The sequence below is a fragment of the Haemorhous mexicanus genome, chromosome 29 (assembly GCF_027477595.1).
Source record: "Haemorhous mexicanus isolate bHaeMex1 chromosome 29, bHaeMex1.pri, whole genome shotgun sequence".
NCBI lineage: Eukaryota > Metazoa > Chordata > Aves > Passeriformes > Fringillidae > Haemorhous > Haemorhous mexicanus.
Window position 1 is genome coordinate 2,313,977 of NC_082369.1, and position 26,966 is coordinate 2,340,942.

General features: G+C 60.3%; 2 protein-coding genes across 5 annotated transcripts in view; one reads left to right on the forward strand and one right to left on the reverse strand.

Annotated features, from left to right (window-relative positions):
* Nucleotides 1-17,267, reverse strand: part of NFIC (nuclear factor I C) — a 44,396-nt gene extending 27,129 nt beyond the window's left edge. For 2 of the 4 annotated variants that reach the window (XM_059869703.1, XM_059869702.1), the window contains exon 1: nt 14,769-14,965. In XM_059869703.1, the coding sequence (XP_059725686.1) occupies nt 14,769-14,798 (30 nt within the window). In that variant the 5' untranslated portion in view covers nt 14,799-14,965. Of the gene's footprint in view, nt 1-14,768; nt 14,967-16,992 lie in introns of those variants that run through there. The other 2 variants (XM_059869701.1, XM_059869700.1) reach the window with 2 other exon arrangements.
* On the forward strand, nt 17,181-18,898 carry LOC132339772 (basic proline-rich protein-like). Its single transcript, XM_059870263.1, has 3 exons — nt 17,181-17,277; nt 17,618-18,195; nt 18,697-18,898. Exons 1-3 carry the CDS (start codon nt 17,181-17,183, stop codon nt 18,712-18,714), a joined length of 693 nt encoding a protein of 230 aa, XP_059726246.1. The 3' UTR covers nt 18,715-18,898.
* Nucleotides 18,899-26,966: the final 8,068 nt, after the last annotated feature.

Genomic DNA, 26,966 nt, shown 5'->3' on the forward strand with positions numbered 1-26,966 from the left:
CAGCACAGCCCCACTAACCCCCCAAAAATCCCTGAACGCACAGATCCTTCCTCGTGAGACACACCCTGCCACCTCTGGACCTGCCCTCTGGACCTAAAGCTGTGGCCTCACAGGTGTCCCTGCCATGTCCAGTGAGGGACAGGGGACTATCGCCTCACTGGGGAGCCCAATGTGCCCATAGGGACCCAAATCTGCAGGCAAACCCATTCTAACCCTGGGGACCCGTCCCTGCCCAGGGGACTCATCCTGCCAGAGGAAGCCCTCTTTGCCTGGAGGACCCGACTCTGCCTGGGGAACCTGTCCCCACCGGCTGCTCCCGGGGCCACCACAGGGTCTGGTTCCTTCTTCCCTCCTCAGCAGCAGCCGCTAATTCAGTGCAGCTGGGCAAGGGCTGGGCATGTGTCTTAAATCAGGGAAGAAGGTCAAAGAAAAGTAAGACAGGAGCCGAAAAAAGCAGCAGTGAGTTCCAAAAACAATACTTGGCCGGGGCGGTGGGCGGCTGATCTTCCTTGGTGGCCGGTTATTCAGACGAGCCCGACAAATTGCTGCCATCCACCGGCCCCGCCACCCTCCCCAGGCAGCCGGCGGCAGGACGGGCCGCAGGGCTGGGGGGACACCGCACCATTGTCCCCATCCCTGCTCTCCCTCTTGGGGAATGCCACCCCGGGCACCACCGCAGGGAAGCGTGGCAGGAACCAGGTTATCCGGGTTGGGTTGGGTGAGGCAACACCCTCGGGCGCTGCTTGTGCTCGCTATGGGGACCAGGGGCTGCTCTGCCTCGGCACGGCAGCAGCAAACCCCAGGTTCTGTTCCCTTCCCCGCCACGGTGCCGAGAATTCGCAGTTCCCATTTGGACCCACAACTGAGACCCTCCAAAAACCCGCTGCGTGCAGAAGCCCCTGCAGCCCTCGGTGCCCCCGGAGTCATGGCAGCCCCCCCGCCTTGGCCGGGATTACGGCAGGCCGGGAGCTGCACCCAAAGCCAATCAGCCCCTCGCCAACTTTCCCTCCCGCCCGGCTTAACCCGCGCCGCGATGCCGCGGTTAAGCGGCTTTAGCAGGGCAGGCGAGGGCGGGTGGGGGGCATCAGGACAACCCCACGGGAACGGCTGCTACGGGGGCTGAGGGGACACGCTAAAGGACGTGGGGACCGTCCCCAACCGTGCAGGCAGAGAGCCCGGCAGCCGGGCACACCATCCCGGCTGGCACCAGCCGGCTTCACACCGGATTCACTCGGGAAGGCAGGGGCAAGGGTGGGGTGTCTGTCTGTCCGTCCGTCCCAGTCCCAGATTCCCACCGGGTTCCCCCAGTCCAGCAGCCCGAGCGCCGGCAAAAGACTGGTTAAGTGTTTCTCCTGCTGTTTTTCCTTTGCGGGGCTGGGAAGCAGAGACGTGCTGCAATACCCCAGACGAGGCTGCTCCCGGGGCATTTCCGGATGGGAATCTGGCAGCAGAGCCTGCGCTTGGGCTTCATCCAACCCAGGCTTGTAAAGCCCTGCAACCCAGGCAGGAGCACGCCTGCGCCGGGTGCTGCCGGCCCTGCTCCGGGCCCCCCTGCACCCCCTTTCCAGGGGCTGCTGGAGCGCGTGCTTTCCATGCCAGGTGCTGTGAGGGGAAACTGAGGCACGGGTCAAGTCCGGCTGTGTCTTGCGGTGGAGTGGGGAAAGAGGAAGGAGGGATACTCTGTGTGGAGCTGGGCATGCCATGGAGGCACCCCTCCGCAGCCCAGGGTCTGGCAGCGCCAGGGATTGGGAAGGGGCACAGCTGAGGCGCTGCCTCTCCCCGTGCTTTTGCTGCCGACTGGGCAGCACCGAGGGGACACTCCGGGAATAGGGGGGATGCTCCGTGCCACGCAGGGACACGGCACCTGGCACGGGCACCGCAGCATGGGCTGGCCACCCTCCGAGCATCCTCCGCTCCAGCGCCTTGTCCAAACAGGTCGGGCTCAGTGAAACAGCCTGAATTTTCCAATGAAAAAAAAATAAAAACGTTTCCTCAGGAAATTCCCGAGCAGTTTTCACGGGGGAGGCGCTGGGGTGAGGGGCGGAGGAGGAGGAGCGGGACGGGAGGGGTCAGACACCTCGGCAGTTGGTTTTGCTCTCCCACCGGCACGGCCTCAGCTGCGGGGAGGAGCGGGATGCCATCCGTACCGCGGGCAGGGCGCGACGCGGGACAGCCTCGCTGCGTGGCAGCCCTGCAGGGACCACACAGGGTTCACTCCATGAAAGGATGCTCAGCTGCCCCTCCAGCAGCCACACACCTCCGAGCCGCTGCCGTCTCCCACGACCGCCGCTCCTGCCAGGCCCCCGCGGCCCTGCGAGCCCGGGCAGGGGCTGGCAAGTCGGGCGCCGGGCTCCGTGCCCCCATGGGAAGCCTTGGCGTGGTGGCAGGGGGGGATGCGACTACAGAGGTTCCGGTAATCCTGAAAATCCCGGTACCTTAAAAGGGCACAACAGGAACTTGCTTTCTCCTCACCAGAGCCCACAGATGCCCTTAGCATGGACCGGAGCCTCCGGTAGCCACTTATAAACTGTTCGCCGAAGCGGCTCTGGGTAATGAGTTAACCTGGTAATGAGACCTGTTGCTGAGACAGATGCAAATGATTGGGAAGTGCTCATTAGAGGGGATGGAAGGAGGCACTTAGGCCCTGAAAGGCACCCAACCCTTCCCGGGGCTGCCCTGCACCCTATTAGAACCCATTTTGCAATAATTGCTCCAGAGGAGGAAATCTATTTGGATTCATCATAAAGTATTTATTAACAAGAGCTTATTCATAATTTTTGCTGCTCGCCGGTGTGGCGCGGCCGGGCGTCCCGGCCTTAGCTGCATCGGAACGCGTTTCCCCGGCCCGGGAGAGAGAGCGGCAGTGCTGGGGCGGGGCAGCGAGGGGGCACGGGGGCAGCTGAGGCTCCCGGAGCAGGTACGAGCTGTGCAGGCCTTGCCTGTGCACACCCAGCCCCACGACACAGCTGCCCGTGGGGCAGAACACTCTGTTACAGCCACGTTTTCCCCTAGCTCCTGGCTGACCCAGCCCCTCACTTGCAAAACCCCTCCTGCAGCCCACGCCGGGGCACAGAGCCTCAGTGCCCAGGGCATCTGGCTGGCACCACCGGCACAGGTGGAGGTGAAGGCAGGACACTGTACAGCCTCCTCGCAGTTCCTCTCTCCAGATCCTGCGTTTTTTTTTCCCCAGAGCCAAGAGCATCCCCCAGCCAACACCCACACACGGCTGGGGGCTGTGGGTGGGCTGGACTGTTCCCACTATGGGTTCTGGTGGAAGGGTGAGCAGAAATGGGGCAGAGAGGGGCTCCCAGCCCTCATTTGCTGCCGCGATGCTCAGCCCTGCTCAGGATCAGCCCAGGAGCGGGGGGTGGGCTGGTACAGCCCCCGGTGCTCACCACGCACCTGGGACCACGGTGACCACGCACCCCTCACTGAGCCGCCCTGGGATCCCCACACCTGGCACTGCCCAAAAATCCCTGTCTAGTCCTGTGAGCCCCCCCGGAGCAGGCAAGTCCCCGCCGCCCCCGGGGCCGGGCCGGTGCCCACCTGCCCGCGCCTACGTGCCGGGGCGGGAGCGGTGCCGGCGCTCGCCCTCGCAGGTGCTGCGGCTGCGAGCGGGGGTGCGGGGAGCGCGCCGAGGCCGCGGGTCACAGGAGGCCGCGGCGGCAGAGAACCTGCCAGTTGCTTTGGAAAACATCAGGAAGAAAAGCAGCTCTCTTGGCAGCCCCGGGCTCCGGTGCCAGCGCTGCCTGGGCCCCCGCCAGCCAGCACAGCCCGTCCCGCAGACGGCAGCTGGGGGTGGCCCAGGTGGGATGGAGCCGGAGGGAGCTTCTCCGGCGGCACGGTACGTGCCCCGACACCGTGCCCAGCACCGCCTCTGGTCTGCCTGCGTGCACCCCCACCCCAGCAACAACTGGCATTGCTGGTCCCTGGGTTTCCTAAATGCACCTCAAACTGGGGAGCAGCGTGCCCAGCATGCACGAAGGGATACGGATGCCCCAGGGATGTACCCGGTAGCAACAGGGCTAGCACTGGGTGGTGGAGGGGCCAGGAGAGTTCTGCTGAGGGAGGCTCGATAATGTGAGAGCCCAAAGCCACTCGCTGCCTTCCTAGAGACTGACTTGGACTTCCCAGATGCCTCCGTTTCCTCAGGTGCCGTCTCTGTGCGTCCCCTTTGGGGTTTGGGAGCCGACGGCTCAGCCACTTTCCCAGGGTGACCCCACCTGCCCCCAGGGTGAGGCGCTGCCTTTCCAAAAATCAGGAGACTGAGGCATGTCACCTACCAGGCCAGCCCACAGAAGAGGCAGGATGCGACAGTGACTGCTGAGGTCTGGGAGAGGTCTGGAAGCAGCACTGGGGGACCCAGCCTGTGGCCACGGAGATGTCCCCTCGTCCCGGGAAGCATCCCGTGGCCAGCAGCACCAGAGCCACGTGGCTTCCCAGCTGAAATCCCCCCCGGGGCTCAAAGGAAGGGAAAATGTTTTTATGGAACTGGAAAAAAAAAAAGAGCTTTGCCAACGGGTCCTGGAGCTGCTAGCTCCTCCGCCCTGCCCTGCGTCAGCGTGAGGCCCTGGGGGTGGCCTGTCCCCCCCAATCCCTGCTCCTGGCACACGGCGGGGGCTGCAGTGTCCAAGACCCGGTGCTTTGCCCATCCCACATCCCAGGGTCTTAGCCTGGGAGCTGCTAGGATGTGACCCGGGGATGGAGTTTGTTCCCAGAAGCACAGAGGGAAACTGAGGCAGGAGATGTGCTGGGGCTGGCAGCACCCTGTTCACTCTGGGGAAGGGGCACCACCAGCAAGGGTCCCTCCAGCCCCCCCATGCCAGGCCCAGGGCTCTGATACCGACTTTAGCCCCTGACGCAGGAGGTTTTATTTCCCTCCCAACATATTTTTAGCCCTGCCTGCTTTGTCCTGGCCTTTCTGAGGGGGATTAATCGTGCACCATGAAAGGTGTGGGGGTGCAGAGAGGTGTCCCCAGCTCCCTCCTGGGGGTGCCTGCTGGGGGGGGGGTTGGTGCTGGGGGTGTCTCTGCACCCCATGACGGGCAGTGCTGTGATGGGTTTGCGGGGCTCACTCGGCTGCAAATCCAATTCCTGGAGCAAGTCAGTGGTTAAAAATAGCCCCGGCCTCTTGCCGCGGCACCGGCGACCTCGCAGGAGGATCGGCCACCCCGGCGCCCTGGAGGTGAAGAGTTCATGCCCCCCCCACGGCCCCCGCGCCTTTGCTGTGCCGTGGATGTGCCAAAGGCTCAGCCCCTCCTCCAGCATCTCATCCCTGGCTCCCTGGGTGCTCGGGACAACCTGCCAGGACCCTCCACAGAGAGATGGAGAAACTGAGGCACGGCGTGGTGCCTGGAGATCAAAGGGGCTGGGCGTGTCCCCAGAGGGTCAGCTCTGAGCCCGGCCAGACCCTGCACGCCGAGCACTGAAGGATCGGACTAGTTCAATGGGGTGGAAGGGGAATGTTCATCCGCTTTCGGCAGCTCAGCAGAGCCTTCCTGGGCAGATTCAAAGGCTGAGCCCGGCCGGGTCCTATTTCGGGAGGGTTTTGGACGCCTCCCAAGTGAGAGAAGTGGGTGGGGGCTGACCTGCACAAAGGGACTCTGTTCGGGACGCTGGGCTCGGCGGTGCCCGGCGCGGAGGCCGGTAGCTGTGGCCGGTCCCCTTGCTGCCCCCGTGGTGGGTCAGCAGCCCGGGCTGGGCAGGGGGCGAGTGCCCTCCTCCCGTGCCGGGTGCCGTTCCCCACTTGGATGCAAACTGAGGCGTGGGACGGGACTGCCCTTGCCTCCCGGGTGCTGCTGTAACCGCTAAGTGACACTGCCATACCGCGGAGACGGCCGTGCCAACCTGCCTCGTGACGTGGGCTCCAACAGCCACCCGCCCTGGGCTACTTGCCCAGGCTGGTCCCGAGCCATCCTCTAGGGCAGTCCAAGGTCCTGCCGTGGGGTCGGCGCTTTGGGAGCCAATCCCCCTGTCACAATTCAACGATGGAACAGGAAAACCCCCCGGACAGGCCGGATCCCACTGGCTCCGTGCCACCACAGGGCGCACTGGGGTACCAGCACCACTGGCCCTTGACTGGGAGCCCTCCTGCATCACCTCACCCTCCCCTTGCTGGCCACCTCAGGGCCTGTGGGCTCCAGAGAGCTCCAGGGCCGTGGTGCCACCACCAACCGGAGCACATTGGCATGCTGCCTGCCAGCAGAGCTGTGAGTGCCCATGGGCACCAGCAACACAGAGTCCGGGATGGGGCCTGAGGTCCTCACCAATGGCATCCTGGGTGAGCTCCCATCCCCGTCCCCACATGGGACACAGCAGTTGTGGCTCGGCCCCAGCTGCCGCTGGTCACTCCTCTCTCCAACCAAATCCCCACCGCAAGGCGAGGAAGCTGGTGAGCGGGTCCCGGTTCCCTCCGGCAGTACCTCAGGATGCGATGCAGTCATCGTTAATGCATCTGGACTCATTTATGGGGATGAGAAAATGTTTCCAGGTTTCCCACAAAGTCCCATTAAGATCCCAGGCCCACTCTATTTTTAGTGCCCTCATCAACAACGCCTTTCCCAGCCACCCCGGCGCTCCAGAGCCCCATGGGGTTGGCGGGGGCACCCTGGGCACACACCTGCCTGGCTCTGTGGGGAGCTGAGCTGCACTCAGACTGGGCAGCTGGAGGGTGCAAACCCTGGCCCTGCACTCCAAACCCAGCAGCTTTGCACCCATGGGTGTACCCTGGGAGTGGGGGTGCCCCAGCCTGGCATTTGCCTGGGAGCACAGAAAGAAAGAAACATGGTGGGAAGCAACAGAAAAAGGCACCCCAGGTCACAGCGTCAGCGGAGGCTGCAGGACCCCAGTCACCACGGAGGATGGAGAGCGGCTGGGTCTGAGCATCGCTGCAGGTGTAGGGTCACACCCTGTAGCACCGGATTGTCACCTGGCGATGGCCAGTGGCTGTCCCAGCCAACCCATCCATCAGCAACCCCCAGCGCCCTGGCAGCGTCTTCTCCCAGGCAGCGGATGCCCACAGGGCTCTCGGTGCAGCTGGCAAGGGCGCCAGGATCCTGCCCTCGGCGCTGCGCCCTCCCGGGCTATCTATAGCCATGACCTCAGCGGGAACCGGGGCAGGACCCGGCCGCGCATCGTCCCTTCTTGGCAGGGCCACCGCCTCAGCCCCCACCCGGCACAGAACTGCCGCCAAGCCGAGGCTTTTATCCCGTAAATTCGCTAATCCGGCGGGATTCGATGTCAGGGGCTGCCCACGGGAGGCTCACAAAGGCCGTTTCCAGGGGTGCCCAGCCAAGCGATGGAGAACGCAAGCCGGGAAGGGCAGACGGCGGTGCTGGGTGTCACCGCGTTAGGTGGCAGGCTCTGACCCCGGGGGCTGGACGGGAGGGAATGTGTGTGACCCGGCTGCGAAGAGGTCGACCAGGGGACGTCCTTGCGTAGGCAGGGGTGACATGAGGACACCCCGCAGCTGCGCCCCGCAGGAGTCGGGGTCATAGCCTCCCGCAGAGCCGGGGGTCGTGGGGAGGACCTGCCCATTCTGCGCCGGCTGCCCCGGGGGAAGCGGGAAAGGGGTGGCCCAGAGGAGGGGAATTTCCCCAGCTTTTTTCTCCAACAAACTTCTTGGCTTGTGCAATTAGAGAAATTTGTTTAACAAACTCCCGGGGGAGCGGAGCGGGAAGGTGGGGTGGCGCGCGGCCAGGGCGCTGCTCACACAGGCCCGCTCCCTCCCCGCCTGCGCCTTTGATCAGCAGCGCACTGCGCAGGGGGACGGGAGCCCTTCCCTGCGGCCGGGGCCGCGATGTGCCACGGAAATGCCCCGGACCCTGCGGACACGCTGCCCGCGGCAACCCTTTGCCACGTGTCCCCTCAGCTGCTGCTTCGCAGCCCCCTCCGCTCATCACCCCCACTGCCATCTCCCTCGGGCTCGCAGGGGTGGCACGACCCTGGCACCCTGCCACGCTCAGCCTCCAACCTCGCGGCCGCAGGTGCGCACACGTGTGCGCCCCGCTGTGCCCGCGCCCAGCGCAGGCTCCCGGCGCGCACCCGCCCGCTCGCTCCCGCTCTCTTTCTCATGCGATGCCATTTCCATCAAAAACTCTTTACTCGGCACTTTTCCCCTCATTGGTATTCACGCCGCGCTCTCGCTGTCCTGGCGCACAGGTTACTAAAGGAGATTTTGCGGCGCAGCGTGGCGGGGGTCACATTTCAGTCTGCGCCGTCTCGCTTTCCCAAATCGCTGGGCAGCAGCCAGGGACGGCGGGAGGGGGTGCAGGATTCTGCACATCACAGCTCCCGCCAGGCAACCGTGGGACCAAACGGCCTCGTCGCCTGTGGCAGCGGGGCGAGGCGGGCTGGCGGCGGCGGCTCTGCAGCACACAGTGATGGGTGGCTCCCTGGGGACAGCCAGCAGGTCACCTCGCCGTCCTCCCGGCAGCCCCACGTGCTTGTGCAATGTGGGAGCACCTGGAAAAGGGGGTCTGAGCGGAGAGAGGGGCACACACTTGGCGTTGCCACCACTCGCCGGCACCCAGATGAACCCTGGGAGACATCCACCGTGGGACTGTACCCCAAGAATGACATCCTGGGGTGTGGAGGGAGCAGTGGTGCCTCTCTTTTTCAGGGCTGGTTTGGGGAAAGGGGAAATGTCTGGGTGGAAAATCAACATTTCTCTCTCATGGGCTTTTTTTTTTCTTTCCTTTGAAAGTAAAAATATTTCTTGGTTTTTCGTGATCAGAAACATGTTGGGGGTTTTTTTGGACAACAGCCGGTCAAATACCATTTCCCCGTGAAGGGAATGCAGGGGCCCTTTGAAAGGAGAGCAAAAACCTTCTTAAAAAACAAAATAAAACCCCCAGTTTAAAAAAAATCCACCCAGCTATGGACTTGAATAAGCTTCCAGGGAAGAAGGGTCAGCAGGAGGGCCGGATCCCGGCGTTCCCGTGCCAGGCAGTGCTGCTGAAGTGGTGGTGGTGGTGGGGAGGGCAATGTCCACGGCAGGCAGCCCAAAGCCCAGACCTGGGGATTTTGCCCAAAACGCTGCCCAGCACTGGCTGCCGGCCGGGGAAGGAGGATTAATGCGCTTTTAGAGCAGTGGTGAGTTAACCGAGAAATCAATCCTTGGCAGTGGCTGGCCCCAGGTCCCCCAGCGCGTGAGCGCTGCCGCACCTGAGCCACGGGATCCTTTCCCAGCTCCTCTCCAGGACTTGGGAAGCTCCGGGTCTTGGCGGCCGGTGCAGGGCGCTGGGTCCTGGCCAAGCTGGCACAGAGCGCCCGGCCGCGGGGGATGCCTGCCCAGGGCCAACGTGACGGACGGCGAGCTCAGCCGCCTGCCCGGGTGCGAGCCAGGCCCCGGGATGCCCGGGGGTACCCTGTGCATCCCCTCCCTGCAGCTGGCACGTCCCAGGGGTCTACATACCCCACCTCGAGGGAGAGATCTCAGAGTGTCTGGCTGCCAGGGTAGGGAGGGAGGCTGAGCTCAGGCTTTTGCCTGCACCAATTTGTTGCATCCAAAAGCATCTTAGTACCGAAAATCCATGAGGTTTTGGCACTGGGCGCACCTGGCCTGCCATGAAGCTTTGCCCCACTCAGACTTAGCCCCACCAGCAGCCCTCAGCCATGCCATGTGGATGTCACCAGTGATGCCACATGATTCTGGCAGGGCTTGGCACCCACTGATGCCCTGGCTGCTCCCATCGCCTTCGCCACCCTGCCTCGACCTGCCCGGCACACCCCAAGGTGCTGTGGGAGAAATCCTCTCCTCATGGGCCCCTAAGGAGCACATCCCCGCCACCCCAGGGCCCTGCCTGCACTTCCCAGCTTGGGTGCAAGGACCGCTGGGGACAGCAGCCTCCCCCAGCCCCCTCCCACGGGCAGCCAGCCCCCTCGGAGATGCTCTGTGCTGGCACTGCCATCTCTGTGCCGAGGAGCCACAGCACGGCTGGGGGTGGCAGGCAGTATGCCAGCTTCACAGGGGGGGATTTTACCTCCCCAACAACTCTCCTTCTTCCCATCCAGTGAGGGACTTTGGGGATGCTCCCCACCACCGTCCCCATCCCCATCCTGCCACCAAGGGCTTGGCTTGTGGCTAGAACAGGTGCAGGCACAACGGCAGTGATGGGAGGAAAACGGGCACCCCTTGGGCATGTCCAGGGGCCAGCACAGGGATGGCTGGCACAGGCACCATCGGGCAAGGAAGGTGGGTGAGCAGACAGGGCAAGCCGTCCCTATTCCTGGGGCTATTCCCAGAGAGCTCTGCCTGGCAGGGACCTGCCTCCAACCACCTCCAAAGACGAGACACACTGACCCTCCCTTTCCCCATGAGTACCAAATCCCTACTCAGGCCCTTGTGCACAGCCCGGGGTCAGGACAGATCCCTTGGTGCCACCGTGGCAGGTCTGCCCCAGGCCCTTGAGCTCCCATTCCAGGGCTGCCCAGGGCTCCCTGGGGAGCCGCCTCTCTCTCTCTTTGCTGTGCCCTGATAAGGGCTAGCTGGGCCAGCCCCTGCCATGGTTCCTCTGCCCAGCGAGCCTTGCCACGCCAGCACTGCCTTGGCCACACCGTCCGCGCCACAGCCACCTCTGCAAGGGGGGAACACCGCCACGTCCAAACAGGATCAGGGTATGGCTCCTAGCATCCATGCCCAGTCCTGCCAGGCTCAGGGGAATAGAAAAGGGAGCTATTCCCAATTGCTCCAAGAGCTCCGGGCAGGGCTCTGGGCTCTGGCAGCTGGGCTTTGTTCAGCAGTCTGTAAAGGCGTGCGCACACCCGCAGCGCTGGGCACGCGCTGGGATCGCTCCCTGCCCCGGAACAGAGGGAACTGTGGGCATGAGGGACCTGAACCACAGTCAGGGAGGGAACCGTGGGCAGGGCGAAGCTGCCCAGAGAAGGGAGAAATCGGCAGGTACCTGGAAAAAGAGCGGCTGATTTACTGCACGAGGCCCCAGACAAGTTCAAGGTGATGAGGGGGAGAGCAGCACAGCGTGAGCGCCAGCCAGCAGCCCCTCACGCAGCTGGCTTTATCTCGTCCCTCCCCGTATGCCCGTTCTGGCCCTCCGACCCAGCATCAGAAACCTCCCTGAAAACAGGATCTGTTTTTCCCGGGTGAGGATTCAGGATGGGATTGGGCAGGAGCAGCGGGGCAGGGCTCGCCAGGGCAGGCGGGCACGGCGGGCGCCGCGGGGAAAGCGACGATCTCCCGAAAGTTGCATTTAAAGAACAGCCTCATTGTTTTTCCCAAACAATACTCAGCAGATGGGAGAATTGAAAGTGTGTTGCAACCTTCCCTCTCTTCCCCCGCCATGCCCGGCTTGCTGCTCCCATCCTTTGGCAGCCGATCTGAGCTCCCGGCTGGAAACCAGTTATCCGGAGCTACTGGTGGAGGGGGTGAGCACCGGTGCTGAAAAGCCCTGGCGCTTGTGGGAAGGGGGCTTGCCAAAGGATGCCCCACGGGATGTGCCCAGCAGGCAGCTCCCCGCTCCAGCCACATGCCTGCAGCAGTGGTGGCAGCCTAGGGATGTGTGGAGCCCAGCCGTGGCCGGGGAGAGGTGGGATCCCCTCGGATGCCTGGAGATGCGGCTGTGATGGTGCCACGTGGCTGCAATGCTTCTGGCAGCCCAGCTCCACCCCCCAGGCCCGGAGTTGTGCCCGTTTGCTGGTACCAAGGTTTGTGCCAGGCCAGCTTAGCCAGGCGCTCCCCGACACCCCTTTGATCCCGAGCCACTGACTGTGGCACACACGGGGGTCCGTGCCTGGCCACTGGCTCTTGGTCAGGCAGTGTGGGTGCATCACCGCTGCCATCCCAGAATCAGCTCTGCACCCCTGGCATGGAGCCTGGCAGAGGGAGGAGGGTCTCTGACCAGACCCTGCTGGGATGCCCGGCTTCCGACACTGCGGTAGCTTTGGAGGATGGCGCCCATCTCACTCCATTCTCATCCTGCAGGAACCAGGGTGGGGAGCTGAGGGTGTGCTGGGGGCACTGCCAGGTACCAGGCACGAGCCAGAGGTGTAGGAGCATCACCAGTCATAAAATCTGCAATATTCCCCCACAAGAAATATCCCAAATATCCTCTACTGAGGATCCGGGAGCCAAGGATAACTGTAACCGCTTTGGAAATCCCTTCGGCTTCCCGGGAGCAGCTCCCAGGGGACACATGTGCAGGTCCCTGGCAGGTGCTCAGCTCCAGGGTTATTTTGGAGCCTGGGCAGCTGGACACCCCCGGCCCCCGCCCCGCTTCCCCGTGGGCAGGGTGAGGCCTCGTGCGTGGCGGCGGTTCCGGTGCTGCTTCCCTGCTAATCTCGGCAGCTCCCTCTTGGCTTCCCGGCCTGGCCCCGAGGGGGGACAGAGGTGAGCTGCGGAAGCGGGAGGAAGTCCCCAAGCAGGGACACAGAGCTGGGAGGGCACAGAGCCACCCTCTAGCCTGACGGGAGATACGGCCGAGGCCGTGGCCAGGAGCGTGTCCCGGGCTATCAGCCCTTTGCCAGAGCTATTCTGGTGCTGCTGGGCTCCCCTGCTCGGGCTCGTTCCGGCCGGGAAGGGCGCCTGCCCGCCTGCGGGGTCCCGCGGTGCCAGGGCCGTGCCGGGCTCCAGGGGCTGGCGGTGCTGCTGGTGGGGAGATGCGCAAAGGCCAAGGCAGGGCGGCTCCCGCGCACGTTCCAATGTATCCACATCACCATCCGCAGCTCCCGAGCCCGGGCGAGCCTGCCCGCCGCGCGGGTGGGATGGGAACGGGAACGGGAACGACTGGGCTGGAGCTGGGGACGAGGGCTGGTCCCACCCGAGCCGGGCTCGATCGGAGCTGAGCCTGTGTCGGGCTGAGGGGGAGAGCACCAGAGCCTTTCCCGTGCCCGGGCAGTGGGGCAGAGGATTCGTGGAGGAAAAACCAGCTCCCCTCCGTCGGCCAGGAGCAGAGCTGGGAACAGCGCGGGTTTGTGAGGAGAAAGGCTCCTGCCAGCCCCGGCCAGGCCAGCGACCACACGGCTTCCCACACCACACGAGCACTGTGAGCTGGCAACGACAGGCGCTGCCAACCCAGCACCAGCTGGAGACTCGGAGGGTTGGGAGGTGGTGGGACCCCTGGGAGGGATGGAGTCAGGGTGGGAAAGGCGGGATGGCAGGGAAAGGTGAAAATAGAAAGGAAAAAAATTAAAAAAAAAAAAAAAAGAAAAGAGATAAAAGCAAGCAAGGAAGCAAGCAAGAAAGAAAAAGAGCAAGGGAAAATTTAAAAAGAAAAAATAGAAGGTAAAAAAAGAAAAAGTAAAAATATAAAATAGAAAGAGAAAAAGAAAGAAAAAGAACTAAAAAAAAAAAAAAGAAGAAGAAAAGAAAAAGGAAGAAAGAGAAGTAAATAAGCCAGATTGAGGTGTGACCCTTGCCAAGTCAACCACACAACAGGGAGCACCACCTCAGGGTCATCTGAGCAGCCCTGGCACTGCCCACCCTGGCCGTGTCCTCACCAGCCTCACGCTGCTGCCGGGGCGAGCCGGGGCCGGACCCCGCACTGCCCCCGCACCTCAGCAGGCCACGAGGGGACCCCACGGACCCCCACGGACCCCCGTGGGCAGCGCAGCCCGAGCCCCGAGGCAGAGGCAGCCCCGTGCCGAGGGAGGGGGGCTGGCAGGGGCAGGGGGTCCTGCAGCAGCCCCCCTCCCCTCCCCCCCCCCCCCCCCCCCCCCCCCCCAGAGCAGAGACCGGGGGGCGCAGCACGAGGCCGGGCCCGGAGCGGGCAGCGGCTGCCAGCAGGGAACAGGTTACGAGGCAGAGAAAGCTGCCTGCTCCATAATTAAATAAATATCAGCGATCAATAAGCACAAAGCAAAGGCAGAGCCGCAGTGGTCGTGCTGTGGGCAGGGGGGGGGTTCCTGGGTGTCCCCCCCGCAGCCATCCCCGCTCTTGGGGGGTTGCAGGAACGCCCCGCTCGCCTGCACCGCGGGCCCAGCACAGCCGCCCTGCCGCGTGCCACCGGACCACGGCGTGGCCTGGGGTGACATCAGTGTCCCCACGCACGGCTGGGAGCTGCCCCTCGTCACCCCGACAGCCTGACGGGGGCTGGCATCGCCCCTCGCCTGGCACACCGCGGGGGTGCCCCCACATCCTGCCGTGCACGGCCCCCCGCCCTCTCGCCCGCTGGCGCAGCGTGGCACGGCCGGGCGCGCATTGTCCCAAAGTCGGAGGATTCTGAACAAAATGCCCGTGCCCACCCACCCCTTGCACCCCACCATGTGCAGCCAGGCTGGGGGGAGGGAAGGAAAAAGTTTCACGCTACGCAAGAGGCGGCACGGCCGAGCCCGAGCCTGCAGCGCCGATCCCCCCGGGCTCCCCGAGCCCACCGGGGAGCCCCCGCACCCCACGGAACCCCCCCTCACCCCCAGAGCCGGCGGCTTCCCCGCACCACCCACCTCTGGGCGCAGCGACCAAAAAATAAAACCCAAACCACAACGCAATCTTCCAACCCCCCCACGCCCCAAGTGAAAGTGAAGGCTGAAAAAACCCAAAAAGCACCAGAAACACCATAAAAAAAACCCTGCAAAAGGCGAGGGAGGGGGACAGGAGGGGAACGCGGCTCCTCTGAGCAGCCCTGCACGGCCCCAAGCCGCCTTTCTCTGTTATGATTATTTTTAGGGAGGGAGGTGTTGCATTTTCTTGGGTTTTCTTTTTTTTTTTTTTTTTTTTTTTTTTTTTTTTTTTTTTTTTTTGTATTGCAAGTGCTAAAGTCTGTTGCGGAGAAAGGAGCAAATTGGGGGGAGGGGGACGCGGGGGGGGTCCCGGTTACCTGGGTCAGGCAGAGAGGAGACGAATACATCCCGAGCCGTGCTGGGAAAGTGCCTAATTGCAGGGCTGAGACTCGAGGCGTAAAAGTTACTGAGTCATTTCGGAGGCTGGAGCAGTCCGGGCGTTTTTTCTCTCTCTCTTCTCCGGAGCGGCTCTGCGGGGCCCGGGGGGGGGCAGCCGGGCACGGGGGGGCGGCCCCGCGGGAGGGGGGGCCGAGGAGGAAATAAAAAGATTCCAACTTCCACCCCCCCCGCCAAAAAAACTAAAAAAAAAAAAAAAAAGAAACCAAACCAAAACAAACCAACCCTTAAAAAAATTTAAAATAAAAAGTAAAATCCCCCCCACTTGGAAAAAAAAAGCGCTTTTTTGTTGTTGTTGTTTGTTTGGGGTTTTGGGGGGGCGGTTTAAAGAGGCAGGAGAGTCATCCTCGCCCCGGGGGGGGGGTCGGCGGTCCGCACCCAGCCTGCAGGCACGGGCGGCGGGGAAGTTAGAAGGGAAGCGGCTCCATCCGAGACCCAGGCAGCGGAGAGAGAGAGGAAAGAAAGAATGAGAAAATGAAAAAAAAAAAAAAAGACAAAAAAAAAAAAAAAAAGAGCGAGGAATGAAGTGACGTTATGAAAAAAGCCCATCCCAAAATATTACATCCCATTTAAAGATGTAGGAACCCCCTTTGGCTCGCAGGGCCGAGGCGCTGCGGGGCAGGGGGGGCGGGGGAGGGACGGGGCCCCCGCGGACGGCGAATCCCCCCTCGGCCCGGCGCGGCCAGCGCGAAGCGCGCCCGCCTTTGCTTGTTTTGGGGGCTTTATTTTTTAATTTTTTTTTTTTTTTAAACTAAACGGAGCCAATCCGGCGATGGGAGAGAAAAAACCCTGCAGATTCACGTGCAACTTCTGAGCAGCGGCCCCGGCGCGGGGGGGTGGTAGTGGTGTTACTCCCCGCACCCAGCCAAGATGCGGGGGGGCCGCCCCGCGCTGCCCCCGCCGCATCTCGCTCATCCCGCGGAGACGCTTATTCCCCCCCTCCGCGTTATTTAACCACCGGTAGCATCCCGGAGTCACAGGGGAAGAAAGCGCCAGGGGCAGCCCCGCGCCCCCCCCCCCACCCCCCCGCAGAAAGAGAGCGGGAGGTGAAAAAAGCGCAGCCTGCGCCCGGCAAACTCCAAACCGCAAGTTCTCGCTCCGCAACCCCCCGGCCCCGGCCGATCGCGGGCGCTAATGACGCTAATTAGAGAGCGCGCGGAGAGCGCCACGGGCGGAACACAAAGGGGATCCCCGGGCACCTCCCGGCCCGGGGGGGCCGCGCCCCGCTCCCTTCCCGCACCGGGGGTCGCCCGTCCCTTCAGGAACCTGACCCGCAACGCGGCGGCTCCCGGCGCGGGGCCGCGGCTCCAGCGCTGCTTCTTTCCCCCCCGCAAAGATAGGAAAACCGCTTTTTTTGGCCTTTTTTTTCCCCTCTGCGGGGACGAGCCCACGCAGCGCCTCTTCCCGCATAACTAATTTCCACTCCCAACTTCTGCCGACCCCCGCGGCCCATCCCCGTCCGGGGATGGCGTTCGCCCCGCACCCTCCTCCCGCAGGGGCATCCCCGTCCCCGCGGGATGCGGCGGCTCCGCGCAAACTTGGCCGGGCGGGCCCGGTGCCCGCATTCTCCCGGGGCGGCTCGGGCCGCGCCGCCGCGCTGCCCCTGTGGCCTGGCAGGAGGAGAAGCGGGCGAAGCCCTGAACAGCGGGGCCGGGGGGAATGTTTTTATTCTCAAATCGAGCACGGTGATTCCCTTCTCCCACCCCAGTACGGGCAGGGCGGCCTCGCGCAGCGCGGACTTCAGCGCGACCCTCCCGGGCGTCACTTCCAAGTTCAAGTCGGTGCGGCTGGCGGCCTCTCCGCCCCTTTTTTAGCGGCCATTTTCAGCTCCCTCCAGTCCTCCGCTGGCTGCGGAGGCTCCCCCCGCGGCGCGCCGCGACCTCCCCGCCGGGCGGCTCCCGCCGCCGCCTCCGCCCCCCGGTACCGCGGGGCGGGTGGGCAGGGGGAGGAGAGACGGCGGCAGCTTCCCCCCGCCCGCCCCCGCCGCCCCGCTCCCCCCTGCCCCGACACCGTATTAAACTCGCCCCGCCGCCCCCTCCCCGGCAGCAACTTTTGCTCGTGGGGGCACCCGCAAACACACGCACACGATGGGGTGAAGGGGAGAGGGGGAAGTAGAAGAGAAAACGAAAGTGTCATGGGACCTACCATCGCCAAGTGCAATTAACGGGCTCCAAGTTGCTGCGAAGCGCAAAGCAAAGAGGATGGATGGGCTGGTTTGGGATTTTGGTCTAAAACGTGTGTTTTCCACCGCGCCGAAGGAGGAGGAAAAAACCGCTGCCCCGCGAAAGAATTAAAAAATTAAAACCCCAATAATAATAATAATAATAACAATGATGGTAATTATAGTAAAAGTCCTCCGAGGCCAGCGGCACAGCACAGTGTCCCCCGCGGGCGGTCACCCTCGCTCCGGCTCCGTCGCGCTGCCGGAGGGTATGCTCCGGGCGGGGGGCCGGGCTGCGGGGCGGGGGGCGCGGGGCGGCGGTGACGGGCGGCGGGAGCGCGGAGCCCGCGCCCGGCCCGGCCTTGTGCGCTGCGGGGGTGGCGGGGCTGGGGGATGGCGAGGAGGGGTGCGATGGGTATTTTTGGAAGGCAAGCAAAAAAAAAAAAAATTTTTTTTCTAAAAATTAAAAAAAAAAAAATTAGAAAGAAATTAAAAATAAAGCCCGGGAGCGGGGCGGGCGGGCGGCGCCTACGGCAGAGCAGCGCGGGCATCCCCCCCGCGCCCCCCCGGCGCAGCCCCACTCCGGCCGGGCACGGCTCCTCCTCGCAGCCCGCAGCGCCCCGGCCCCATCGCCACCGCCCCCGCCTCCTCCTCCTCCTCTGCCTCCTCCCCTCGCCCGGGGCACCGGCGGCGTTGCGGCGGGGACGCTCCCGGTGCGGGGGCGGGGAGGGAGGAGGAGGAGGAGGGAGAGAAGGAGGAGGAGGAGGAAGGCTCCGGCCCCGCTCGCCCGGCAGCGCGACGGCGGCCCCCGGATGGTGCGGGTAGGTGGCGGGGGCTGCGGCGCGGCCCCCCCGGGGCCGGCTGGCTGCGGGGCCGCCCCTCCGGCCCTGCCCGGCGCGGGGGAGGCGGGGGGGGCGCGGCCCCGGTGCGGAGCTACCGCAGCGCGGGGAGGAGCCGCGGGCAGCGCTGGGCCCACCGCCCGCCCCCGCCCCGGGCATCCCTCGGGCACCCCCGGCCCCGCTCAACCCTGGCCGCCAGCTCCCAGCCCGGGCATTCCCCGGGCGCGGCCCCGGCTCCTCGCCGCGGAGACTCGCCCTCGCCCTCACCCCGGCACACGGACACCCCCCGTTCCATGGACACAGCTCTGCACCCCCGGTGCGGACACCCCCGCTCACTCCAGTTCCCGGGTGCGGACACCCCGTTGGTTCTCCCCCCCCCCCCCCGCCACCCCCACCCCCGAGTGCGGACACCTGCCCTGCTCGCCCTCCCTGCCACCCCCTGTCCCTGGGGGCAGCCACCTCCCGGCTGTGTCCCCTCCAGCCCTCTCGAGCATCCTCCATCCCCTCCAGGGCTCCTCACCCATAGCTGTCCCCCCACGCTCCCGTGTTCTGTTCCCTTCACCCCTTCCCCAGGAACACCCCCGGGCTCCCCCCGTCCCTCAAGGCCACAGACTGCTTTGCACCGGGGCTGGGCGGGTCGGGGGCTTTGTTGCCTCCCCAGTCCCGCTCAAAAGTTGGCAGCGACCTGGGCACTGGGCTTGATGCGGCTGTGGGGAAGGGCTTGTAGGGGGGAGTGCGATTCCCTCATTTCTATCGACCCCTTTTGTGTCTGGACCTGGATTTTTAACCCTTGTTATCGAGTAATCCTTTAATCTCTTAATCCTTTCAAATAACCATATTTTTCTATAGGAAGGCAACAAAAATTAGATATTTTTCCAGTTTGCTGAGGGCCGAATCGTGTGTCGTGTGCCTGGATTTTTCGGCACGCTTCGTAGTCCCGAACAAACAGGAACATAATCTCCATCTGCCTTGAGCTCAAATGGTTTCAGTGTGATAAATAATATGCTAAATAATTTATTGTATATTTTAAAAATAAAATTAAAGTAAACTACTCAGTCACTTCACTAGTTTTTATTCCATATTTTTTCCCCTTTTTTAAATAGATTTTTTTTTTTTAGGGGGGTACTCTGAGCCTGATCATTTTTACAATCTCAGCTCAAATTTAGCAGAGATTTTGGATACACGGGAGGTTTATTTTATCCATCTCCCATATCCCCTTTGCCTGCTAAACCCACCACATGCATACCAAGATACCGGACATTAATTTGTACATTCACAGGGTATTGTATTATATTACATAAATATATATAATATATATGCATATATTTACTGAGTTATTTGTCAAACACAAGTACGGCCATCGGCCTTATGGAAATGAGATCTAATTTTATTCCAGCTGTCTATAAAAAAAAAAAAGAAAAAATTCTTTAAATTTAAAACCTCTCGAACTTCTTTCACGTTGTTTTTTGGTTTTTTTTTTTTAATCACCATCTGCTCCCCCCCAAAAAAGCCACTTCCCTGTTTTAAAGCTTAAAAAAAAAAAAAAAAGGCTGAAATGAGCAGTTCCCTCGCCTCGTCCCAGCTCCAGAAGCCTCGAGGAATGTAAACTCGGCGGTAACTCCGCTCGCCGAGCACAGTTTGCATTTCTGCCCGGCTCTGAGTGCGATACGGCGCAAAAATAAACCCTGGGAAGAATTTGCCAATTTTTAACCGCCTCCAAGGCCGCCGTGGTGCCCACTGGCAGCTCCCTCTCCCTGCCAGGGTTTTATTTTTCTCCAGTGATTCCTTCCCTCTCCTGGCCCGGCATGTTTGGGGGGACGTGGATATTTGGGCTCGGGCCGTGGGAGATTGCGGGGCTGTGCCAGGCTGGCAGTGCCAGGGTGGGCGAGGAGGGAGAGAAAGAGAGGGCTGGGATTTTATTTTCCCTTCTGTGGGGCCCTGGGGTGCAGGGTGATGGGGAAGGGGTTATTTATTTCTTCATGATAAAGAAGGTATTATTTATAATAAATATTTATATTTATTTATTATAAATAAACAACTGCCGTGGTTATTTATTTTTGTAATGCTGTTAAAAGTATTTCCTGGGTGATTCAAAGCTGGGGCTGAAGAGCTGCTGGCCTTGGTTTTGAGACATACCTGTGGGGTTCCAGTGGCCCAGGGGCACACCTTGTGTCGCCCCAAATTCATCCTGCAGTCTGTCCCCCCAGAACGATCCCATTTCTCCTCTGGCAGTGGGGACTCATCCTGCAGGAGCCATAACAGCCCTGGCCGAGGGTGGAAATAATTTCAGTGCAGTGAGTGGCACCTGTCCCCTGGCACTGGTAGGGCCTGAGGCAGAGCAAAGGGCACCCCAAAAGCTGACCCCTGATCCAGGGGGGTGCTGCAGGATTTGGGGTGCTGCAGGATTTGGGGTGCTGTGGGCTGTGCTGCCCATGGGGCTTGGGAGCTGCCAGATCCTGCGGAGACCGTCCCCACTCCCTCTGCTCCCTTCAGCTCCTCAGCCTGAACCCCAATTCCTGGTGTAACCCCCCAGGCAGAAAAACACTAAAAATACAAAAATCCTAATTGTTTGTGTGTTTCCAGGCTGCCTGTAAACAGTGTTTTGAGGATGGGGATGGAATCCAAACCCAATTGAATTTTCCCGTGCAGGCCATCCCTGCTGCCTCGAATAAAACAAAAAGAGTGGGGTAGATTTGGGGAGCAGTTCTGTTCCTCCATGTGCTTTTTCGTGAGGATTAAAGCCTGGAGGTGGAAGCTGAGTTACCCTGATTCCAGGGAGTGGCTGGATCAGGCCCTTTGTTCATTCCATGGTTTTTTATCCCAGCCTTTTTCTGAGCTCACGACCCCCCGTCTATAAAACCAGTGCTTGGAACAAGTGGAAATTTGTGGGGCCCCCCCTCAAAGCTGGATTTTATTTCTAAAGGGCATTTCATGGTTGATTTGTGCTGCTAAGACACCTCGATGCCAACTTTTGGGCTCAGCTAAAGGGGGTGCAGATACCCATGGAGCAGCACAGGGCTGGATGCCCCCCCATTGCCACGGGAAACATCCCCCAGCCTCATTAACCCTTTGTTGGGGCTCATTTTTAGCATTTTTACAGGGTTTTTTGCAAGGTCCCATTCTGCTGGGTGCAACAGCATGGCCGAGCCACGTCCCTCTCTGGAAAGAGGGAGAGAAAGGGAAATAATCTATGTTGGGATAGTTTTGTTGCTGCCTTTCTTTGCTTTTAAAATAACTTTTAAGGAGAATATTCTGGTTTTGACCAGAATTTATTTACTTTATTCCTGCATATGGCTCTTGGCCTGGATCCCAAACAGGCAGAGGTCTGGCCTGGCTCGATTCAAAGCCAAAACGTGCAATGAAAAGAGATTTTTTTTTTTTTCCCTTTTCTCTTTCTTTCTAAAGCAGGTTTTTAACTAGTGAAATTGTTGCTGAGAAGGGGGGGATTTCAGTTTAAAAATTGTTAGCAGATTTCAGGGAATTATTCTGCAGGAATTTCAAGGGGTTTTAGGATTTTTGCTGTGGCTTTCTATTGGGTTTTTTTGCTGCAAGTTAGACGTAAAAAAAATAATATGAATCCCCAATTTTCCCCCCCACTCTGTATTTTTTTCTATTGGCTCAAACATCACCTTTTCCCCCTGGATTTGTTGGAACCAGCCCTCAAAGAGCTCGTGTAGCCCTTTCCCTGCTCTCACACAGTGTGGCACGGGAACCGTAACCTCACCAGAGCAAAGCTTCCCCAAAATGACCCTAAAACTTGGTTTTACATCAAAAAGGGGCTTTAGGGGGTTTGCCAAATAGCTTCAAACACTACCAGGGGCCCATGGTGCTGCTGCCCTCCATGTGCTGGGGGCTTGGGCCAGGACTTTTGCAGCCACATGTGGATGGAGGCACCAGGAATTCTTGCAAACACCAAAATTTCACTAGTTAAAAAAAGTTCCCAACAACAACCAAACCCCAAATGCAAAATGCAACCAGGAAATGTTTCCTCACTAGTTTTTTTTTTTGGGTTTTTTTTTTTTTGGTTTTGTTTTTTTTTTGGTTTTTTGTCCACAAAAAAAACCATAAATCAAATCTGGCCACGCTCCCAGGGCTGGTTTGTTGTGTTGGTGTTGGGGAATTTGGGGAAATTTCCGTAGTGGTAGGAATGGGGAGGAATATGGCCCTGACTCTTTGTCTGGAGGAGTGAATCCCAGTTTGGTTTTTGTCTCCTCCTGCAGACATATCTGGCAGAGGGGGGTCCTGCCACTGTCCTCATGTCACGGTCACACTGCCATGGCAGCCCCTCAGCCCCTGCAGCTCAGTTTAGGGAGCGGGAGCACCCCAGTGCCACGACTCCGGTGACATCCTCAGCAAAGGGATGTGGTTCTGCGCCACCACACCGAGCCCAGCTGCGCCCCAGTGCCAGGGGGACTCCCCAAAATGTTTGTGTGCCTAGGGGAGCGGCACCCAGGGGTGAGGGAAGGACAAAAATCCCCCCAAATATGGCTTTGCTGGAGGGGAGGGCAGAGGAGCAGGGAAGCTTCAGGAGCTGAAAGTGAAAGTGGCGGGCAGTGGGTGCGGCGAGCACAGCGAGTGTTTTGGGGACCCAGCTGGCACCCTGTCCCCTGGGGGGTTCAGTCCCCAGGAGCTGGGCCTGGCAAGGACAAAAGCAGCTGCTGGTGGTGTTTTGGAGCCCCAACAGAAGTGGGAAGGAATCCTGGGGGAATTTTAATCAGTTGCCAAAGCAAACAGAAGCGCGGGGAGGTAACAAGGTACCTCTCCCGCGCTGGATCCAGCACCTCCGGCTCAGCCCCCGCCCAGCCCCTTCCCACGGTGTGTGCCCGGTGCTCCAGGGCAATGCCAGGGCAAACACCCGGCAGCAGCCATGGCAAACCACCCTGGCCCATTGCAGCAGTTCCACAGCGGGGCCAGGTGTGGGCTCACACTCCAAGCACAGCCCTGGAGCCCAGAGCTGGCCTCGGACCCTCCAGCGGCCCTTAGATGAGGCCTTTGCTGTGGTAGGAAATGGTTTCTCTGAGGATTTTGTTTGCCAGAGGAGAAAACTGGGTTGGAATTTGCAAGAAGAAAGTTTGAGGGGAATGGCAAAGAATTATTATATTAGTTTTCCAGAAGGAGCTTCCAATTGTGCCAGCACACAGCGACATGTCCCGGAGTGACACAAACGGGGGCAATACCCAAAAGCGATATTAGATGAAGGGTCCCTTTCCCAGGAAAAGTTTGGCAACTCACAGACTCTGTTGCCAGCCTCTGTCTGCAACTAAACCAATTACTGCAGACAAATTGGCATGGACATTCGCCTCACTGAGCTCTCGGCTGCACAAAGGGCTCGCCTTCCCTCCTCGCCTTCCAGACGCACTTTCGCTCCTCAGTTTCCCTCCTTGCCTTCCCTCCCTGCTTTCCCTCCTTGCTTTCCCTCATTTTCCCTTGCTTTCCCTCCTTGCTTTCCCTCATTTTCTCTCCCTTTCCCCATTCCCTGACACGATTTTACGAGAGAGGAAAATTACTTGGATGCTGAGCGTACTGTAAGTAATAAGGGCTTTGAAAATAGGCTCCTAATTAAAAGTGATACCACTGCTCGTTTGTTTTTAAGCACATATTAAACTTTTTTCCCTTTCCTGCTGCATTCAAATGTTGGGGTTGCTGGCTTGGGTCTTTTTTTGTGAAAACTGGCTTTCCATGCCATGATTCTGGTTTGATTTGATTCCCCCCTTCTGCCCCCCCCCAGGGTCTGCTTCGAATTAACGAAAGCCAAATCCAAGGAGCTGGAAAGGGATATTATAGAATTTTCCATGTCCTTATTATTTTTTTTATTAGCGGGACCAGGCAGCTCGGCAGAGCAGGGAGTTTGTGACTGGGGGGGCTGCGTGAGGCACTGGTGGGGGGACAGCAGCCCCCACCTGCAGCTCAAGGACCTCAGCCCTGGGGGGCATGTGGCCCAAGTGTTTATTGCACAGGGCATTGAGCTGCACCAGGAGATGGGATGTTCTGTCTGAACACGGGGTTTGCAGGGTCACCCCCCCTGCAGCACCCCAGGCTGGTGGCAGGGAACCCCCAGAGCTGGCGTGGCACCCGCACTGTGGTGTCCTGGCATGCACCAGCCTGGGCATACGGAGCAGGCACCGAGAGTGCTGTAACCTGCTAGGGGCTCCCTGGGAGATGTGCTGGCACTCAGGGATGTGGGTGCTGCTGTCTGTGACAGTGCCCCAAGGCCGGGCATTGCCCGCAGGCAGGTGCCCAGCGGGCGGTGGGTACTGTGAGACCCCTGTGGGGTCAGTGCCAGGGCCAGGCACTCTCTGCAGGGTGGGAGGCCTTGGATAGCCCTGGGACGAGGGTACAGGGGCTGCTTCATGGTCCTGGTCCAGCCTTGGCTCACAAACCCCAAATTATTGCTGGGCCAGGGGCAGGGGGCATTAATGAGCTGCATGGGGAAAAACATCTCACCCTGCCCACCCCACCCCATGCCAGGGCGAGGGAGTTTGGTTTGGATTTGTTCCCCGCCTGTTTCACACTCGGGGCGCTCAGAGCAGGGCCTGGAGAGTTAACACCAGCCACGCCAGCTCTTGGCCGCCGGCACATGCTCTGCCCGGCCCTGAACCGCCGCCAGCTCCCGCTCCGGCAACAACAGCCCCCATTGTGTGCCAGGCGCCCTGCGCCAGCACCCAGCTGCCGCCCGGGCCCAGGGTGCAGCGCAGGGCCACAAGTGGACTTTGTATCCCTGCTTTGGGCTGCTGGGTGGTGCTTTGCTGCTTGCTTTTTTTTTTTTTTTTTTTTTTTTTTTTTTAATAGGAAGCGAGGAAAACAGGGCTTTCAGCTCCCGGCGTTTCGCCCAGCCGCTCTGCAGCGAGCCGGGAGGAAAATATTTTTTTAAAGACAATTACTTGGCTCTTTTTTCATTTTATTTTGCTTTCTTCTTTTTTTTTTTTTGCCTTTATTTTTCCTCCTTTTTATGCCTTTTTTTTAACTTTCTCCCTCTTTTTTTTTTTTTTTCACCTTTTCCCCCTTTTATTCCCCCAGCTTTTTTTGCCTTTTTTTTTTTTTTTTTCCTTATTTACTGCTTTTTTTCTGGTTTCTTGGGTCTCTCCCTACGGTGGCCCCGGGTGCATTGCCTCCGAGGGGCTGTGTTTACCCAAGTGGCACCATGTTTGTCACCGGGGCCGGCTTGCTCCGGTGTCTAAATATGTGGTGGAGGCACGTGACAGCGGGAGCAAACATCCTCTGCTGGCTGCCAGCGTCGGGGCTGTTCCTTCTCCCGTAGGATTGGGGCTGAAGCCTCCCAGCTGCTGCACCCAAACTCTGCCTCGGGGCTCAGCCCAACCCTTCAGCTCTTTTGGGGTGAAGAAGGGGATCTGTGCTTCCCACCCCAGGCTGCCTCGCGGGGCCCAAGGCAGGATCTGTCCCTGCTGTCCCATTCCCATGGGTGCAGAAGAAGCACCATGTCCCTCTGTGTTCCAAGTGGGGAAACTGAGGCACAGATCCTTACTTGCAGGGGCAAATCAGACTCGTGGGGGAAGATTTTCCTGCTGGATCCTGAATCTTTTAAAATCAACATTTTGGGGCCTTTTGGGTGAAGGCTGTTGTCGTAGCAGAGATAAGGGTTCTTGCACACCGCTCCAGCTCCCGTGGCACTTTGGACATGGGTGAGCTCTGTGCAAGGAGCATCCCTGGCTGAGCAGGGGGTGGTGGGAAAAGTGCCCAGCCCAGGCATGCAGGAGGGCACTTGGCAGCGCGGAGGCAGCAGGACCCACGCTGGCACTTCCCACCTGCCCAGCCATCCTGGCCGTGCTCCCAGAGTGGGGAGGAGGGGGAAGGCAGTGCCACAGGCCAGGAAGCCGAGCCAAATCTCAGCCCAGTGATAATGTTGAACATTGATTTCTGTATTCCCCTTCCTCCGGCCTGGCAGGACTGTGGGATGTGTGGAGCCAACAGCTCCTGCAGCCGGAGCCTCCATTGTGGGGCATCCTGCATCCGTGTGTGCCCTGCATCCCAGCCAGCTCTGAGGCCCAGACCTGCTGGGGGGAGCTTCAAGGCAGAAAGAGGCTCCAAACAAAGGGTATTTTGGAGGAATGGAGGCACCATTTCTGAATCCAGGCGGGTTTTGGCTGTGAGCAGGCCTTGCTGGGTGCTCTGCTGTGCCCAGCATGTGCCAGCCTGGTCCCAAATCCCAACCCTGCCCTGGGCACTGGATACCCCTGACACCCCAAACACCCCCAACACCTCCCAGACACCCCCATGCTGCACCTGTGTCTGACACTGAGGTGGGAGCAGGGCTGTGGGAGTGCAGTGCGATCCCTGGGCTCCAAAATGTCTCAGAAATGCCGGTTTCAGGTCACATTCCCAAATCCCTGCAGCCCCAGCCTCCTGCACAGAGCAGGAGTCTCTCCAGGCTGGTGCATCCCAGACCTGCCAAGGTTCTGGTGCAGGTGTCACCCTGCTCCTGGCCCATCCTTCCACCAGCCGTGGAGGGGTCACGGCAGCACTGGCACCTCAGAGCAGCCCCTGAGCACCATAAACCCAGCTCCAGCCTTGGAACTGGGAAGTCTGTCTCGAAACCAGTCTGACTAGAATAACTGGGAAGGCAACTGTGGTTTCTTTTCAGGAAAAAAGAGATCTCGAAAAAGAACTGAAACTGTTTTCATTTGGACAAAAATATTCCTAGACATTTTTCCACATTTTGCCAGCAAGAAAGAGCATTTGCTTTTCATTTTTCAATGGAAACCCAGAGAAATGTAATTGAAAATGATGTTTTCCCTGAGAAAGAAGAAAAAGGCAATTACTGTTAAAAATCCATTTTGGTAAAAACAAAGCAACTTGGTGAAAGAAAACCCTCCCCAAAGCAGGCCTGGCCTGTGCTGACACAGTTCCCCTTGAGCTCTCATCCTGCCGGGTGCCGCACGCTGGCTGCTGGTCACTCTGACTCCCTGGTGTCCGGAATGGCCGGGAGCTGGCAGTGGCCAGGAGCCAGCACTGGCCTGACAGTGGGAGTGGGACACAGCAGGACACCCTCACCACGTCCCACCACGTCCCCACAGCCCGCCTGCATTTTGGAGCGGGGTGTGAAGCACACATGAGACGACCTCAAACACTCAGTCCCATGGTGCTTTTTGGAATAGTGATAA